The 19,316-nt window shown below is 44.9% G+C and overlaps 1 protein-coding gene across 1 annotated transcript; it reads left to right on the forward strand.

Moving 5' to 3' along the window:
• Positions 1 to 460: 460 nt before the first annotated feature.
• On the forward strand, positions 461 to 18,816 carry LOC144128490 (tRNA (guanine(10)-N(2))-methyltransferase TRMT11). Its single transcript, XM_077661924.1, has 14 exons — positions 461 to 611; positions 677 to 742; positions 815 to 885; positions 1,144 to 1,225; positions 1,302 to 1,397; positions 5,094 to 5,228; positions 7,308 to 7,464; positions 12,021 to 12,101; positions 14,333 to 14,497; positions 14,580 to 14,649; positions 15,487 to 15,618; positions 15,889 to 16,009; positions 17,340 to 17,440; positions 18,706 to 18,816. Exons 1-13 carry the CDS (start codon positions 546 to 548, stop codon positions 17,433 to 17,435), a joined length of 1,338 nt encoding a protein of 445 aa, XP_077518050.1. The 5' UTR covers positions 461 to 545; the 3' UTR covers positions 17,436 to 17,440; positions 18,706 to 18,816.
• The last annotated feature ends 500 nt before the right edge of the window (positions 18,817 to 19,316 follow it).

Raw genomic sequence — 19,316 nt, forward strand, 5'->3', positions numbered from 1 at the left:
ATGGTAACGTTTTCGCCATTGTACGGAACTTGCGTTGGGACTTCTTTGATCTGAAGGAGGACGCCCTGCGTGGACAGCTTTGCCCGGAAACCGAACATGCTGTCCGGGTAGTGCCTCTTCTAGGTGTTGCTGTAGTCGACGGGTGACTATTTATTCGCTCAAAAGTTTTCTTAGGCACGACGTTAGCGATATTGGCCTGAGGTTTTCTATTTGGAGCATCTTTCCGGGTTTGGGAATCATCGCCACCGCGGCGTGTTTCCACTCCTCTGGTACCGTTCCTTTCTCCCAGTGCTCGTTGATGAATTGGGTCAGTTGGTCGACCGCTTCGTCGCTGAGGTTTCTTATCATGGAGTTTCTGATTCTGTCTGCACCTCGATGCAAGCGCGCATCGAGGCACACCAAAGTCCTAAATTCAACTGAACTGTGGCGCCATGTGTGGCGCGCTAAGCAACGCTAACCATGCAAGAGCCAAGCCAAGCTGAAGTCATAGTCAAGTCGTGGATTTTGTTTACATTTGTGCACGCGCATGTGGTCCGGCTGCCGAAATGATCGGAAAGGGAACAAAATATTTGATATGGTTCGCTCATGAGCACGTGCCTTTCAGGATGCCCGTAAGTTTCATTCGCAAACCGTCTCTTTCTGTCTGACCGCCAACATTGCAGTTATTTGTTTTCAGGAGCTTCATGCGATTGCATCCATGTTCGGTGTCAGTGTCAAGTTCCTGGAACAACCGAAAGGAGAGGTACTGACCTGTCTACTGCATTGCTTCAAATAAGTGGACCGGACTAGCACTGTTGTGACTTTTCCTTTTCAGCCGTACGCAATCGTTGAGCTTTCGTCGGAAGACGACGCAAGGAAACTGGCGTCGCGGAGCGTGCTGATACGGTATGTTCTGGTTTAGCCTGAAACAAAAACAAGCTAATGAATAAGTTGGCCAATGGTCACGGCGTTATTCAAACGCAATTAAGGCTTTCATTTTTTCAGCTTAATCAGGCACGTCATCTGTTTCATTCACTGTCCGCAGGTGCCTCCTATACAGCACTTCTGCATGGTCCATAAAACAACTATGCACTTTTTCTCATGTACTATATTCGTGATCAGCGTGTCTAGTAAGATCGCACGAACGTTCTTCTGGTCGTATAGGTCCATCACTGAGCTTTGGGCCCACGCTGGAGAAATCGATGATGTTTGTGATCAAGTCAAGAAGTTTCCCGCCAAGTTTTGGGTTGGTACCCCTCTTCTGCCGCATCGAAAGTCTGCTTTAAATCCTTTAGTGTTACTTAGTATTTATTACGTTTCAGGACGCCTACGGTGGTGCAGACCAGTCTTTCAAGTTCAGCGTGGAAGTCTTTGGCAAGAGGAAAGTACCCAGGGAGGTCAAAGTAGAAAAGATAGAAGTAAGCTTCTGCATTGTCCGAAAGCAGTTTTCCTGCCTTTTCTTTTCGTTTATTTCTTTGTTATCTTTTTCCCGTCTTTCTTTTTGTGCGAGCGTTTAGCTGGGGAAAATGGGTTCTGGAAATAACAAGAAAGCTCTCTGAGCTAGAACAGCTCTGAGCTAGAATAGCTCAGTATCATTGTCTAGCAGGGGTTAACTCCTGTGCAGGAACCGTTTGCTGGTAGCTCAGATGTATTAAAAATGATCCTCTTCCAAGGAGACAAAGGTTCTTCATAGCATGAAGCAATGTGTAAAGTCCCACTGTAGTGGCAGACATTAGAGAGAAAGGCATTCAGAGGACAGCTCCATAAATTTTTGTTTTTAGTGTTACTCGGTTGTTTGGCTGTGTTGATGACCGTTCTGCAGCAGAAGACACATTATTGTTGAGGCCGCCGCAGTGGCTCAGTGGTTATGGCGCTCGGCTGCTGACCCGAAAGACATAGGTTTGATCCTGGCAGTGGCAGTCGAATATCGATGGAGGCGAAATTCTGGAGGCCTGCGTACTGTGCAATGTCAGTGCATGTTAACGAACCCCAGGTAATCGGAATTTCTGGAGCCCTTCACTATGGCGTCCCTCATAGCCTGAGATGCTTTGGGACGTTAAACCCCCATAAAACATAGAAACGTTAACATTATTGCTGAGAAATTAGATCTGAAATTGGAACTTTGTTTTTTCTTGTCTCTCAATTCAAGCTTGTGACCTCAAGGCCAAAAAGAACTCTATGATCATTGTTTGGAAGTGAATGGCCATGTAGCCTACCCTCTGAGATTCACATACAAAAATCGGCCTTGACGTCACCGCGGTTTAGTTACGAAAACAGCCAGTGGTGGCGATACCAGTGTCAAATTTTTTGCCCTTTTCTAGCTTGCAAAAGCTCAGTTTTCAGTAAAATTACTTTCTTTGCCATTTTAATGTTGATATCTATCCATACTGGTCAACTTTAGTTTGTCTTCTGTGTCCCTTTAAAGTCATGGGAAAAGTGAATTCAGTGCCCTTGTTGTAGTCACAATGTGATCCTGAGAATGGCATTAAAAATAGTAGGTGCCTAGGTTTGCTCATCATGTACAAGTTCACTTTGGTACAGTTGGCCAAATATTGTGTGTTCACATCGAAACAACAAATCCACCGGTGCATAGGAGGAACACAAAGCACATCGGAATTGCTGACGTCAAATTATGTCTGGAGCTTATTTCATGCTTACAAAGTGTTCCTGTTGGTCAAAATTTACATTCTAAACATTTCATTTGTGTTCATTCGTGTGATGCTAATTGTAACTCATTCCATTCAGCATAACTTCCACAATGTGGGAACAAAGTAAATGCAGCAGGCTTTGTCTGAAAGTATAGTGTGCTGCAGGAAGCTGACTATATATAATTGGTTTTTGGGGGGGAAAGGAAATGGCGCAGTATCTGTCTCATATATCGTTGGACACCTGAACCACGCCGTAAGGGAAGGGATAAAGGAGGGAGTGAAAGAAGAAAGGAATAAAGAGGTGCCGTAGTGGAGCCCTGTAGTGGAGGGCTCCGGAATAATTTCGACCACCTGGGGATCTTTAACGTGCACTGACATTGCACAGCACACGGGCGCCTTGGCGTTTTTCCTCTATAAAAACGCAGCCGCCGCGGTCGGGTTCGAACCCGGGAACTCCGGATCAGTAGTCGAGCGCCCTAACCACTGAGCCACCGCGGCGGGGCCAGGAAGCTGACTAGATCATGAAAACTCATTTCTTTAATGGTAAGCTTGGCTCATAGCGCAGCGGAATGGTCTGCTTCTATGTCACGAGTGTGTCTATACAGCCACTGTCAGAAGAAGAGTAATGAATTTGCTTTACAGCAGAAATATCATTGCAAAAAGGCCTTGTGGTCTCTGGGTGACTTTGTTCCCACATTGTGGAAGTTATGCTGAATGGAATGAGTTACAACCAGCATCATACGAATGAACACAAATAAAATGTTTAGAATGTAAATTTTAACCATCAAGAATGCTTTGTAAGCATGAAATAAGTTCCAGACATAATATGACGTCAGCATTTCTTTTGAGTTATCTAGGAACCTTTCAGCACCGTAGCAGAGAAGCTAAGTTGGCAGTTATGAAGTTAACAGTTTCAGTTGCACCTCATGTTACAAGTGTCAGCTTTCTTGCATGGCATGTTCACTGTTGTCATCAATAGCTTGTTGACCCCATGAAGGCTTAGCAAGAATTTATTCAGTTTGTGGAGCCCACGCAGTACATTTGAAGCAACTATATCTGCTTCAAGAAAAAGAAAAGAAAAAACAAGTTGATCTCCCTTTCACAAAATCACAGGTCCAAGATGTCACTGCTCTTTGGGGGGGGGGGGGGGGGGGGGGGGGGGGGAAAGGAAAAAGCATTTTCCTCTTGTGGCTCTCTTAGGCTTAACTAATCAAAACCATTGAGTTTGGCTGCCACTGTAAAAGTTTTGATGGACACCAGAGTAATTTGAGTAGTTTTTTAATGAAGTTTCAGTCCCCTACAGTATACTCAGTAGAGGTGAATTCTTGACACACTGTCGATGAGCCAACTTTATGAAAATAACTTTACTGCCGTAACTGTATAAGGGATGGCAAACAATGTTGCCATCGTAGTATGTCATAATCGAAAACTCTCACTTCCACGTGATGGCCACTGATTACATTATACAGCTCGGTAAGGGCTGCATGGTTCATATGGACTGAGAATGGGGTACTTTCAAGAAAGTGCTATGTCAATGTCATGGCTTGGTGTACACCTCCTACGCCTGCCATGGAATGGGGCACTCATGGTGCTGGCTTGCCTGTCATGAGTCGTTGCCACGGTAGTGAAAGGATGGGGCTAAATCCAGTAAATATCTTTTTTTAACATGATAGCATTGAACGCCCTGTTGTCCAGAAAATCCGATGTCCGTGTTTTGCAGGGTCGGCGTTGTCGGAATTGTCAGCGTTGTGAGCGAAATCACGAACATGACTCTGGCAGGTGGCATCCAGAGAGCAGCCTAGGAGGCAGGTGGGCCACCTAGGTCACATGACCTTGCAGCGTCATCACAACCTGGCCACCAGATATTGAGCAAACTGCTCACCGTGGCAGGTGGCAGTTAAATTAATTATTCGTCACTCAGGAAGAGTAACCTGGGCTGCACAAGTCCCACCACTGGGAGCACCTCCGATCGCAGGGCAGTGGCGCATCAATCAACTACTGCATCATAGCGCCAGGAGGGGATGAGGACTCCCAGGGATCTATGAATGTAAACTCTAGAATGAACAATTCTGCATATATGGTAATTGACCCAATACGCTATCGCATCATACCCTTAGGTAGAGCTTAAGTTTCACCTTCAATTTTACACACGCACACACAGGCAGAGAGAGAGAGCTTGGCAACGATGTAGAACAGGCATGCTTGCGGCCTGTGTGCCATTGTTCTGGAAACTGGTGTGGGAGGTGCACACCGACCCATGCAGCAGTGCAGCAACACAATGTGACATCCGTGTTCATAGGACCGGTGTAGTTATGAGCGTGGGCACTCTCCTTGTAGATGTAGTAAAGCTATTGGCACTTCTTTGCCCCCGGGGACAGCAAAAAGGCTAGGGGTTTTCTCTTTTCATTTTTAGACTTGTAGCGTTAGTCTGAAATAGCAGTGTCTTTTTGTCTTGTTTCCTTTCAGAAGTTCGATTTTCTTCCTTTGAATGGACCAATCAAATTGGAAAATCCTGACCACGTGTACCACCTGATAGAATATTATGGTATTGTGCCAAACTGCATCCCCGAGAAGCCACATGCCGTGTTCTTTGGACGCTGGGTGAGCTGCCTAAACCACCACAAACCTCCTCAGGTTGTTTGTTTTAGTGCGCAAGCACTAAAGCCTCCACTCAGTCTAAAATCTGTGTCTGGCAGTTTGTGCAGTCCCTCTGTGTGCCCATCAAGTTGCGGGCAACCTTAGGTGGGCCAACGAGGTCATGCGACCTTGTGATGTCATCACAACATTCCCAACGTATTGTGAGCAAACTGCCCACTGTGACAGGTTGATTGACATTAATGATTGGTTGCTCTTGCAACCTGTATGTCACAAGCCCCACTAGTGGCAGCGCCTGCCATCGCAGAGCACTTGCGTATCACTTAACGAATACACCACTGCTTCAGGAGTGCAATGAGGGCTCCCAGTGATCTTTGAATGTAGAGAACATTGAAAACCGAGGCTCGAACCGAAACCGAAGTGGAAACCAAAATGCTAGAGCACCTAATTTGCATTTGGCCTGACTACGCAAATCAACTGTCTTTTTTTCTTATTCTTTCACCTACTTGTCTCAAGTGCCGAATATGCGCACACCAGTAAGCAATGTACCTATGCACAGTTGATGCCTCGGGCTCTTTACTTTAGAAATTACGGAGGAAAGGCATTGCCAGTGGTTCGTGTAATGATCGAATGATTGGATACCACGGATCAGTGCAACCTTATCCAGTGGCTATTTGGGGCCAGGAAGCAATCGTAGTTTAATGATATGAATATTTAAATATTGGGTGCTATGTATTTTGCTATTTTTCAAGTTGGCACTTGACTGAAAACTGGGAGTTTTTGAAAACCACTAAAGATATTGTATGTGGGCATGCACATGCACATGTGTACGTCACTATTCAATAACTAAGTTCTTTTACCATATAAGTCAACATTGTTCTCTAAACATGGCCATCTGAAATTTGGGGATTGACCTATACATAGGGTCGACCTATTTGTGAAATCCAAGGTAGCTTCAGCTGAGCCACAGGTAGCACGCGCATTGTGCCGGTGCCTATTCCTGGCAAGATGCATGGAGCTCCAAATTGTATGCGTGTTGTATGTATGGATTATTTCTGCATAAAAAAAAAAAAGCACTGTCGTGTGACTCCTCTGACAAATTCATTTATGTTTCCGGGAAGAACATTTTTATTGCAGAGCTCCTAGCTACAGCAAGTTTTTTGGTTTTATCTAAACCATGTGATACCTACTGTTCTAAAAACCCATCCATTTCCTTTTTTTATTATTACTTGGCTTTCAACTTGTGCACAGCAGGCTTAGTTGGCACACGAGGCCCAATATGGCAGCCTTGCATGTACAGTTGTTATGACTTTTTATTTGAATGGCCGTCATGTTTAGTTGTCACTTATGTACAAAATGTTCATTATGCCTCATAGGCAACAACCATTGGAGCCATGCTTGAGGCAGCTTGTTAAACACAGCAGTATACCCTTTACCATCTGTAATGTTTACAAGCTATGGCCACTACAACATGTCTAGTTATGTCCATGGCCATCATGGTTCTACTCGTTGGGAGTTACATTTTTGGAGACAAGGCTGTTAGTATGGAAATGTTCTTACTGCTGCACTCAGTAGCAGAAACTTGATGAGGTTATGCAAGGCCAGTGTCTGTAAGACTAGGTTCTTTGCAAGCCAGTTGTAAACATTGCTAACTGCACCATGTAAATCATTGTATGTGATACATGTGGCTATAATGGAGTGCAACTTGTATTAAGCAAGCGTTGCAAAAATGAAATATATTTAGAAACTATAGTACTAGAAGCTGAACTGCAGCAAGACCTGCTGCTTTATTTTTTTTTTCTTCTTTGTGTCTGTATGCATAGTTGTGAGTGTACGTGCAGTCATGCCGACCGCTGGTTGGTAACCTGCTTGTGAGTAGTAATTGGTCATAGTTTAACGTGGTTAAATTCAGTGCAGGTAACGTGCCGCTTAAAGGCTATTTTTTCCTGGTGATGCAACTGTTGCGGTGGTGACAGCATGATTAGCAAGCAAAATCTTCCAGTGTAGTATTTTGCCACCTACATCTGAGATGATGGCCGATTTATGATGTCACCAGCTCTTTCCCATGTTTTTTGCCGGTTGAAGGTCTGCGATGGCCAGAGGTTTCTGAAGAGTCACCTGGCTCTCAAGACGCGCAAGTTTATTGCCAATACGTCCATGGACCCTACACTGTCTGTGATAATGGCCAACATGGCCAGAGTTCAGAAGGACCACTTAATCCTGGATCCATTTGTTGGATCTGGTATGTACCTGTTCTCACCTTTTTGTCGTATTGTGTTGGTAGAAAGCAAACATAGTTTGTTTCGTGTATTGTATACCATATCGTGTTGTCACATGTCAGCAGTGTCACTTCAGTGGAGAGCTGCAGGCTCAGTGACGGTGCTTATTTTTTGAGGTTTGAGAGGGAGAGCATTTGCTTTCTGATTGCTTCTTCAGTGTGCTGGCCAATGACACCATGCTTATCCCCTTGAAGGCTGATGAAACTACAGTAAAACCTCGACTATATTATTCTCATGGGATGAAGAAAAATATTCATGTCCATCCTAAACTTTTACCATCCTAAACCAACAAAATCTGTATGCACGACTGGATGCCACTCATCGGCAATGTGCCGGAAGCACTTAATGCCTGTAGGTGGTCACGAGGTCATCGTAGTGGTGCGGAAAAGTGTTGTTCAAGTGCACCTGAAACTTTGCCCATTCTAAATGGTGCACTCCAGCTAGGGAACTTTATGAATTAGTATCAGCCATGGTCATATCATTGAAGGTCTGCTGCATAGTATAGTATAGCTGTAAAGCAGAAAGGAGGGGAAAAAAAGGACTTGAACATACACTGACACATGAAAATTGATACTTCAGAGGGACAAACCAAAGTGAGTTTGGGAAAGGAATAAAAATTGGTAGGGTTTTAACATGATTAAACTGAGTAGACATACAAAACCATATGTTTTGCCTGGTTGACTCATTGCTGGGTCGTCGGCACGTCTGGTGACAGTATTAGACTCAGGTTAAGCCCTGATCGAGGTTAAGCTGCTCTGATCTGTTCGCGATGGAATTTGATGAAGATAACGATGTGCAATGCACAGTGTGAGAGTGTGTTGCAGTTTAACACGAGGCGTGATCGGCTGCGGCGATAGCATAGTGGTCTCGTGCAGTGGCCAGCGAAGCTAACCTGTTCATGCCACTGTGGGTTTGCAACCCAGTCGTGGCAATATTGATTTTATTTCTGCATGAACTGTTGCTGTGCTAGGTTTGGTCAAGGTCACCCTCCCATTGGCTGCAGCTGGTGCGAAGCTCCTTCGAACTTACCCGAGTTACTCCGAGGCTTCACACAAGATTCTTGTTGTTTGAGACCATGTTAAGTAGTGCTTTCGCACTAATATAGAGAGAGAAGACAAATGGCACCCTTGATGTGAAAGTTTTTCTTGTGACCATGTGAAACAGGGCTTTATGCATACGTTTGCAATCTCTGAGCAAGCCTGTGAACAGTGAGGCTGCTCAACACCATCCATAAGAACTTTGTGATCGATTTTAGTGTTAATGTGTTGCAAGATATTGTATGGTCCAAAGTAGCTGATAAACCACTTTTTGGAGGTGCCTTGGCACTTAACTGTTTGTGTAGTTTGTACTGGCACTGTCTTTGAAGAAGGTTCTGGCAGTGTACATCTGTGTTCTTTTGCTACCCAGTGCACCCCTGGGCCAGTTTACAAGTCTCCACAACGTACTTATACAACTGCTCTGCATATGGAGTGAAGTGACTTTCGTGGAGCAGTTGTCTGAACTTTTTCGCCTCTAAATGAGATTAAATGGTATAAAGTGTGTTGATCCCTGTATCACACTGTTTGCAAATGTGACATACGGTAATACCTGATCCCAAGTGTGAGTCTTGCAATGACTCACACAACTTTTGTTAAAAATTCAATTCCTCAACTGTGTGCTAAACACTGCCCCTTCACGGTAGAAGGTCGTTAATTCGACCACCATTACTTCGGGAATCCGGATAATTCGAACTGCCGGCTTGGTGTCCTGGCCGACGCCCCTGTAAGTCTTTGGCACTGGGTGCTCGCTAATTCGAACGTGACGAGTCTTGCACATGTTAAATGGAACGGGTTCCTAAAGGGAGGCCTTGTCCAGGTATGACCGGCGCGGCAAGAGATCGCCAAAATAGCTCTACTCAAAACCCAAGTTTGAAGTTGCAGAGTCACTCGCACACCCCTGACGTGCGAATGATGGCAGGCTTTACGAAAGAGGGACGGCCCAGTTTCTGAGCACTCGTCGTAGTGGCTCAGTGGTTGGGCGCTCGGCTACTGAGCCAGAGTTCCCAGGTTCGAACCCGGCCGCGGCGGCGTTCCAGTGGAGGCGAAATGCAGAAGTGTCTGTGTGTTGTGCAATGTCAGTGTACGTTAAAGATCCCCAAGTGGTGGAAATTATTCGGGAGCCCTCCACTACGCCACCTCTTTCTCTCTTTCTTCCTTCACTCCCACCTTCCTCCCTTTCTGTATGGCACAGGCGGGTGTCCACCGAGATGTGAGACAATTACTGTGCCATGTACTTTCCTCAAAAAACCAACCAATTTCAGTCTGGGAGAGTCAGACTACTTAGTTTGGGTTTTGATTTTCTGCGCTTCCTGCCAGCCTGCAGGGATGGCTGCTCGACCAGTGGGCATCACCAGCCAACCTAATCCAGCCGGGCACCATTTCGGATGCTTATTGGCGCATCGCTGGTGTTTTCTTGCCTTCCCTCCCCACCCTTCTTTTTTTTTTTTTTTTCACGTGCACCTCTTTGGGCAGTTTCCTTCACTGTTGTCTGCATGGTTCCGTTCTTCCCTTACGCCGAAAGTGCTCGCTCACCACATGCCATTCGCTGTTCTTGCGGTGAAGCCCTCACATGCGATGGCGCCACTTCTGGTGGTTGAGATGCGGTAGTGGTGGAGCTCCACGGCTAGGCAGCATGAAAGATGCGGGAGGCCCTTATAATTTTGGAGCAGCACTTGCTGCTCCAGAATCATAAGGGCTGCTGCTTCGATGCTCCTGACGTTACGCATGCAATAAAGCATTGATGAAAACGTGAAGAACAGTCATTGCCACACTGTCCTCATCTTAAAATCAGGCAACGATTGCCCAGTATTTCACCAAATAAATTTACCGTGATGCAAGTAGTTCCTGACACTGTTTTTGGGATCATTCATTAATTTGATAATTTTTTCCTGTCTCTTGAAGTTCGAATTAACGAGCATTTACTAGATTGCACATGGTTGGCTACCATTTCACAGAACAGTGTTATGCATGAAAAAGAGATTTCAGCTTAAACTTCAGCATAGTTCAGCGATGAATTGCAATAGCATATTTAGGTGTTAGATGCTTTCTGTAATTTTTCCCTTGATCTTTGACATGCATTGCATTCAGGGAACTCGGTGAGTTTGCTCCAGCTCTTCATGCAGTTTATGAGCGGTGCTTAGAAGTGGCGTCACATTTCACCAATGTGACGACCCACCAATTTTGTCTGAATTGTCATTCATATGCATTCACTTTCTTTTGGTGATGCCATCACCAAAAATCATTTATGGTTCAGCAGAATTGTGATGACTGAATATGAACGATCTGATTATCAAATACATGACAGGAGTACACAGCAAGTGCACTAGAATGTGTAACAGTGGAGGGGCATCGTTCCCCCTCCGTTTCAGTATGACTAAGGGACCGTAGTCTGACCGCGCCCAGTGGCCACAGATATGGCTGCAGAGCAGACTGTCCCCCTAGTAGACGTGTAGCCGTGACTTCATGCTAGCAGTGAATGGCAGGAATGGCAGCGCCAGGCTTTCTGTCACTCACCATGGCACCATCATAGTCATGATATATACCATTTAGAAAAATAGTTCCAAAAACCGTCGCCATGTGCACATCAGTCGCTCCGCTTTCTTTTTTTTTAACCATGGTATTTAAAAATAAATAATAAATCATTGGCTCCGTTCCAAGGACTCATACTTAGTGCGAATGCTCATAAGCATTCATCTGCACAGTGAACACATTTGTCAGCAACTTTGAAGCCATTTTATAGTCTCTTTGATACACTTGATGTTTATGGGACTGTTTGAATCAAGCGAATTCAAATTAACAAGAGTACACTGTATTAGTGTCTGTCAGCCTTGTGTATGCTTGTTGCTGAATAACTCCACCAACCAATCATTTCAAAATACTGCAGATGTACACTAGAGCTATTATTGCCATTTTGTGGTCATCATGTCTGTGAATCGCAAAGGACTCTTTATTGGAGAACTGCCTCTGGCTTGGTAATGCCTGCCGTTGTGGAGTAATGATCTCATCAGTCCTGAAGTTAATCGTAGCTGAACGTTGTATAACAATGTTTCAAAGCATGCGTTGTCTGTGTTGTCACACTGTTGACTCCTGGAAAGTTTCACTTCCTGTGAGTGGTTACACTGTCAATTGCTGGAAAGTAGTGCCATCTAGGCCTGCTAACCTTCAGAATTCGGTGTTTGGCTGCTTTGACTTTGTAACAGTGTTGTTGTGACTGTAAATGAACAGCTAACTGGTCAACCGACCTCAGTACTTAGCACAGTAAAAATTGTTATTTAAAGGAGAGGAGAGAGAGGTCTTATGAGCAAACTGCTAATACTTTGCAGAGAGACAATAAAGTAGGTGGTGATGAGAGCGTAAGGCGATTTTCATTGGTCCTCTTGAGCTGTTTGTGACTATGGGATCATTGAACTGTGGCACTGCATTCTGCAGTTTGTCCGATAAAGCAAACATTTCTTTTTTCCATTCTTGTACTTTTGCTACAGGTAGCCTCCTAGTCCCCGCGGCCTTCTTTGGAGCATATGTTTTAGGTACAGATTTGGACTATATGCTGCTCCATGGTAAAGGTGAGTTACTAATGTGTATGCTGGGCACACATTTCATTTGTGCTGACCATCTAGCTGACCATTTGCTGGCCATAATACTTGTATTCACATGTTGCTTGTGTAAAGGTACAAACACACTGGCGGGAAACCGCACGCGGCGTGCCGACGGCGGCGAGACACTTGCCGCGAAACCTGCCGCAGCGGCAGGTTGATCTGCCGCGCTACGAATAGGTCGAGGAGCCATTTTCAGCGCCTTGCCGCATGCCGCAGAGCGGGCAGACCAATGAGCAGTGCCCAACTTAGTCACGTGGGGAGCATCAGTGCTGCCACCTCTTGGCTCCTACCAAAGTTACATTCAAGCAGCGGCAGCAGAGCCGCACGCTCTCCTCCAGAGGCAGGAATCTCGACCGGTTTGGCATGAAAAGAGCTTTGCATAGCAGCACGTTCTCGCGCACTCCTCACCGCCGGTATGGCCTTCCCTTTTGCACCATGAATCGTACCGCCAGCGGCTTGTCGCGTGTTGTTCCACTAGTGTGTTCATGCCTTAAGGTTCACGGCTTCCTTGTGAAGCCAAGGTATCTACAATGGTTACTGGTGCCAGTGTAACCTTTGGTTCAAAGCAGATGTTCTCAATCTTTTTAACCTTGAGAAACCCCAACAGCTTTTGATAAGTGCTCAGGAACCCTGCATGTTTTAGCGCCTATCCCTTCCTGCGTAACATAAGCCGCCGCGGTGGTGGTTCAGTGGTTATGGTACTTGGCTGCTGACCCGAAAGGCGTGGGTATGATCCCGGCCGCAGTGGTCGCATTTCTATGGAGGTGAAATGCTAGGGGCTTGTGTACTGTTTGATGTCAGCGCACGTGAAGAACCCCAGTTGGTCGTAATTACCCGGAGCCTTCCGCTAAGCCCCTATAGCCTAAGTCGGTTCGGGACGTTAAACCCTATAAACCGAACCACTAAATCAGACCTTCCTGCCTAACATGCATGCAGAAAAAAGCATGAGGATACACAGCTTCTGAAAAAACACTCAGATTAAATAAATAACAGTTGGCTGTATAGTTATACATTCTGCAACTATATGAAATTACAATAGAGTGTGTCCTGAAATAAAGTGGTTAAAGGAAAAGTGGGAGTTGAGGCATGCATGGTACCAGGCGCTCAGGCCATTCCATGGAGCCCGAGGGTCCCACAGAAACTAGTTAGACACAGAACCTATTTAGAGAGCCCTTAGTCTAGAGCAGGGGTTCTAAAACATTTTTTTTCTCAAGGGACCCCAACAGCCTTCAATGTGTACAAAGGACCTCATCCCCCCCCTGTCACAATCGATCGTCGCAAGCGTAAGAATCGGTCGATGTTATTTCAAAACTTTATTTCCAACGACTCGTTGGGGGTCATCAGGCAAAAAAGCTGCCATTGGCAGCTTGAGGGTGCCTGATGCCCGTACAAGGCAGCAGCATATAGCCAACACAAAATTCTGAACACATGTTCAGTTACACTTTCACAGAAATTGACTTTTGGTTACTTTGTGCATTTTTTTACTGTTTCATTCACTTTTGTAAGAATTAGTTTTGTGAAGAGGAAGATGACAAAGACAAAGCAGATGACTCATGACAATGAAGAAGGTGGCCCTGCACGTCAGCCGTATTGCTATCGCTATGTGTGTCTGTACCAGACCTGGTTGCCCTCGGACTGTTCTCGTCGCTGCTCCCGTCCCCCCAGCTCTTTTCAGTAAACCCGCGCCTTACAGTTTGTTTTTTTTTGCCTTAAGGCCAAACCGTAAGGCATCATTTCTGCGCCTACTGGCATCGCCGGAGGCAAAATTCTGACACTTGGAAGGTGTTTGTCTGTATTAGCCAAACAGCAGACGTAGAGGACCCTTAGCTGGTACCAATCACTGCATATCATTGTGCTCGTAAGATGTCAGCTGAGCCTGTCAATTTGAAAGTAGTCTGCTATGTGAGATATCTGAGTTGTTTTTTTTTTATGACAGTGTTAACACACAAAGTCGTAACACCGTCAGCATTACTTGTTCTTTTCATATGTTGTTGTCATGAATAGTTTAACTCAGTGCTTTGGCTTGGTTTGTAACGGTGCAGTCCAAAATTTGCGCATGTGGTTACTTTAATCAGGGCTGCTTGCAGCAAGCTTACAATTTTCATGGGGAAACTTCACTATGAGCGGAGCAAAAATCTCATGGTCTGAATTTGTGATGGGTAATGTGAGTTTCTTCTCTTTGCTTGCATGTTCCTTAGCCAAGCCAAGTCGCTGCAATGAAAAACGGAGAGCAGATGACGAGAGTGTGCGAGCGAACCTACAGCAGTACGGGTGTGAACAGCGCTTTGTGGAGGTGGTTGTAGCTGATGCATCATTGCCATTGTGGAGAGCAGAAATGCGTTTTGATGCCATCATCACCGATCGTGAGTATATTTTCTTTGTTGCCTGGCAGCAACTGTGCCATGCAACACTGACAACAGTGATGTTGCATTCCCTCTCATTTAGCACCCTATGGTATACGCGAGGCTACAGAAAGGATTGGAACTCGCAAGACTTATGAAATTCCTGGCCACCTGTAAGTTTCACTTTGTTCACATAATTGTATCACTGGAAAAGTAAGGCTGGAGGTTAGAGCCTTTTAGTAGCCAAGTTTATAGTAGCACAGTGCTTAAGTGTGTTTTGAATTTTTCTGTCTCAACATCTGTTGGTTTGCTTTGGTTTTTGAAGCTGTGTCCACACTACATTAAGAATTCACCTGAGGCACAGCCAGGATCACTCAACAGCATTAGGGGGCCTTTTTCATGTGCAGTTTGCTTACACAAGACATCTCCAACTTTTCCTTGACATCAGTACCTTATAGTAATTGATGACATTCCATCAAGCAAACTTCCTGTTTTGTTTTTAGAGCAGAAAGCTCTACTCTCCGCATGCAAAGCTGAAGGTCGAAATTGCTTGTCACTGATCTTCGACGAGGAGGAGGGCAGAGGTGTGGCTATGAAATCAGATCACGTGCCTCACTCACGCAACCTAGGGGCAGGTGGACCACCTAGGTCACATGACCTTGTGGCATCGTCATAACCACCTACAGGATTGTAAGCAAACTGCCACCATGACATGTAGCAATAAAATTAATGATTGGTCGTGAGAGGTTGCTCGGGAAGATTGATGTCTCAAGCCCCACTGGTGTCGGCGCCCGCCAACGCAGGGTAGTGGCACTTTGCTTAACCACTGCACCAGGGGTGGTATGAGGACTCCCAGGGACCTATGAATGTAATGTAGAGAACGACCAGTTCCTCATATATGGACATTAATGCATTAATGCTGTCACGCCATACCCTTAAGGCAAAGCTGAAGTGTCACCTCCTGTTTGATTACTCAGACTTGCCTCCCATCTTGCTTTCTGCCGATTCAGAGCAGCGCAACACATTCCATCCAAGGTGTCCTACTGCCTGAGGGACGTCATGTGCGACTTGCTCAACTTTAGTGCCCACCACTTGTGTCTCAGTGGGAGGCTGGTGTTCTGGATGCCCATCTACAACGAAGAGTGAGCATTTGTGCCTCTTCACTTTGCACAGGACCTCATGTCACATGAAGCTTTAACGCTCTGCCACAATGGCGCTTTGCAGTACTCACAGGTTACGCCTGATTGAAATGATTTTTAGTAGACGATGCATTAAAACAACTTCGTAATATAGCACTTTGCTATAATGAGGCAGCATGGCATTCTTCGTGCTTTTTAGTTTAGTTGCCGAGGCCTGGTATAGTGTGTCTTGCTTTTCAAAACGGGATGCTCTGGTTCCTTCTTTTCTTGCAGCTTCAATGAAGCCAGCCTTCCACAGCATCCTTGCCTTAAGCTAATAACCTATAGTGAGCAGGCGCTCACTAAGCATTCGTCCCGACTGCTCATCACCATGGAGAAAACGAGCGAGCCCGATGTAAGCATCATCCACTCACACTTCACTGACACGTGTCTATCACAAGTGTTGAACTCGCAGTGTCACTAGGTATGCAGGGATTAAAGGGACCAACATCTGAAATTTAAGAACCCGTTTTGTTTTTTTTTGCACATTGGAAACCTTAGTCTCCAAGGTGCCCAATTCCACGACGGTTTATTAGAAGCACTCTTAAGAGCTTTTTACTGAAAATTTTTCTGTCGGTGAATGCAGCTGCTTTTATGTATCCCAGTGCTGCAAAACTATGATCAGTGAGCACAACAGTGACTGCACAAGTGATGAATTAAAACCTAATATATTCTCACCCACCAGAGTGACAGTTGGACAGTTTTAGTATAGCATAGCATCTATTTGAGTTTCCATACCCAGAGCAGATAAGGCAGTCATGTGGACTGTGGTTACTGTATCAACCAAGAAATGCAAAACACTGTGGTGCCATTCTAATAACAAAGGATCAAACACTTCATTGGAGATGCAAAGGGAGCATTCCTTTTTCATCAACGGGCACTCTGGAGAGAGTTTAAACTACAATAAAATATGACGAACACTTCTGAAAGAAAAAGTATGCACTGAGTATACAAGATGTGGTCACGTTATGGAATAAAACGATAATGGCAAGGTTTCATCACAGGATGGCACTTCAGCTTTTTTTATACAAGTTCAAGATTAAAAATTAGCCAAGTCAGTAGAATTTGTATGTAAATAAAAATACCAAATTTATAGATAATACTGGTTAGAGAAATATAGAAACATACCGAGCGTAGTGGAATCTGCCACCACCACATTTCACAGAGGACGCTCCCAACATCCACCCATCCATTCATGCAATTTTCAGAGCCAAATTAAAATGATAAATCCTCGTTTCTCCAAAATTACAGCACTCAATTCCTTCGCTATGAGTCAAGATCTTTAAATTACACCACGATCTTGTGACACGTTTCTGTCAGTTGTAGATCCCTTTTGCCTCCCAATCCTGCACATGGGCTGTGAGAGAAGCTTTAGTGGAAGGCTCCGTATTAATTTCATTCACCTGGTGTGTGTTAACAGGCACTGGGATTGCACTGCACATAAGCATGTTTTGCATTTTCATCTCTATTGGAAGCTCTTCTGGTGCTGTCTGGAGTCAATCCCATGACCTTGGGCTTGGCAGCCTGTCGCAGCAGCTAAGATACTGCAGTGGGTGTGATGTTAGCAGGTGTTCTCAACAGAGTTCCAACATGGTAGTTTCCTTGGTTAATGGCTACCAAGCTCCAAGACTGATTAAACTTATATGCTGTGCAAATCTGCAGCGGCTCCATTTCATTTGTCACAGGAGACATCATATGCCATCATGTCATCTACAGCTGACACGTTCAGGGACCGATATTTCACAGGTGCAAAAGCCAGAGCCGAAGACACGAAAAGTTGACATTGGTAAGAGCCCTACTCCCACTTCAAGATCTTGTATTGAGCGGTTGACTGCCTATTGGTTTATTTTAGTTTGTTTAGTTTAGTTTATGGGGGTTTAACGTCCCAAAGCGACTCAGGCTATGAGAGGCACTGTAGTGAAGGGCTCCGGAAATTTCGACCACCTGGGGTTCTTTAACGTGCACTGACATCACACAGTACACAGGCCTCTAGAATTTCGCCTCCGTCGAAATGCGACTGGCGCGGCCAGAGTCGAACCTGCGTCTTGGTGTTATATTCATCCTCGAGAAAACCACAGACCATTTCGAGCTCGGTTCCTAGTCTACCGCAGAGCTGTTTTAATTCAGTGCTAAATGCAGGGTGTTCAGGTACTAAAAGTCATGATTTTTTTTTTATCAGCGCTATGTTAAGATAAGCCCACAGCTGACACCTTAATTTATACAGTACAGCAGTACGTCGTTCTAATTTTAGATTTAGATGACGGCAGTCATACCTCCACCAAGAACTCATGGAAAAATTTGGCATGTGGTCTTGCCACTGCGGCCACGCCTTATTGATATCTAAGAGAACCTATTGCATGCATTTAACATGACATCATAAGGTTTGTACATTTACGGTCATTTGAGGTTCACGATCCAGTGTGCAAGTGCCAACAGCCGTTTGTTTAATTCTGCTCACTCTGACTCTCTGTAGTGTCCACTTGCGTACGGACATGAACACATTCATTGTGTCCTGGTTTTCTCTCACTAGAGACAACCACAGACCTAAGCATGCCTCCTTACATCCATTCACTCATGGCACTCTGCAACTGCATAGGAGGCAGTCTAGGAGCCCTCAACACTTTGACCATTGCTTTCAAACTGAAACGTGTTAATTTACTCACAGCACCATGTATGTAAAACAGCCAGTGCAAATTTGAATTCCATCTTTTCTTTGGGGAGAGTGGGAATTATTCTGTTTGGCACCAATTGCATCATAACTAATGCTGTTCTGAAAAAATTCTCTCTGGTGTTCCCCAACAACCATTTAGATTCTCACTGAACTCCTTGGGGTTCCACTGGAAATCTTTGGAGTGCATAAACAGTGGTCAATTTTTCATTGAGCTGTTCGTAGCACAAATCTTAATGCATTTGCTGACATGTTTGTGTTCATAGTGTTGTGTTCATTGGCTTATTTGCCCTCTAAAACTAAGTGCTACCATAGCATCACGCTCCCTGCATTTCTGCTACTGAACCCCTTATTACCACTTTTCTTCAACCTGCTATTTCCAGGTCACATGTTTTCAGCTTTGGACGGTACAGGTGTTCATCGTGAATCGCTACGGCGGCATTATTTCATTTCAAGGTCTATTGGAATCGAGAATAAATTGTTGTTTCAAGAAACTTTTCCTGGCATGGAAGTCACTGTATTGCTGTAAGACGGCTCATGTCATTTACAGAAGCTTGCAAGAAAACCTCAGCAAGCATATTCATAAACGTGAAAAATACACCTCTGTTTCACTTGTGAGAGGCCAGTGTTGCATAACATGATCCCAACATGTTTCCTGCCACGGCGAAGCACATCTAGCGTTAGCAGTGCTAGAGCTGCAATTGCTTATGTAATGATCTTATTTCATTGTAAATTGCGGAGATTAATGTCCCAAAGCGACATGGGCTCCTTTTGCATTTTGCCTCCAGCCGCCACCACGGCTGGGATTGAACTCTGGTCTTTTAGCTCAGTAGCTAAGCTGACCTTATTTCATGTTTATAATCAGAATGCAAGAGTACTATCGCACACCACATAAAGCTTGAGATTTTGATTTTTGATCGCTGTGACAAAGCCACATGCTGTCTCAACTCAAACTTCACGTATAGTATTCGGCTGGTGCAATACAAAATAGTCA

The sequence above is a fragment of the Amblyomma americanum genome, chromosome 4, assembly GCF_052857255.1.
Source record: "Amblyomma americanum isolate KBUSLIRL-KWMA chromosome 4, ASM5285725v1, whole genome shotgun sequence".
Lineage (NCBI taxonomy): Eukaryota > Metazoa > Arthropoda > Arachnida > Ixodida > Ixodidae > Amblyomma > Amblyomma americanum.

What these genes read in the sequence shown, in the direction of transcription:
- LOC144128490 (XM_077661924.1), top strand. Translation starts at nt 546, where the DNA reads ATGATCGGAAAGGGAACAAAATATTTGATATGGTTCGCTCATGAGCAC. An exon ending in AGTTTCCCGCCAAGTTTTGG is followed by an intron (nt 1,226 to 1,301) that starts GTTGGTACCCCT and finishes ATTACGTTTCAG; the next exon opens with GACGCCTACGGTGGTGCAGA. An exon ending in TATGAAATTCCTGGCCACCT is followed by an intron (nt 14,650 to 15,486) that starts GTAAGTTTCACT and finishes CTGCCGATTCAG; the next exon opens with AGCAGCGCAACACATTCCAT.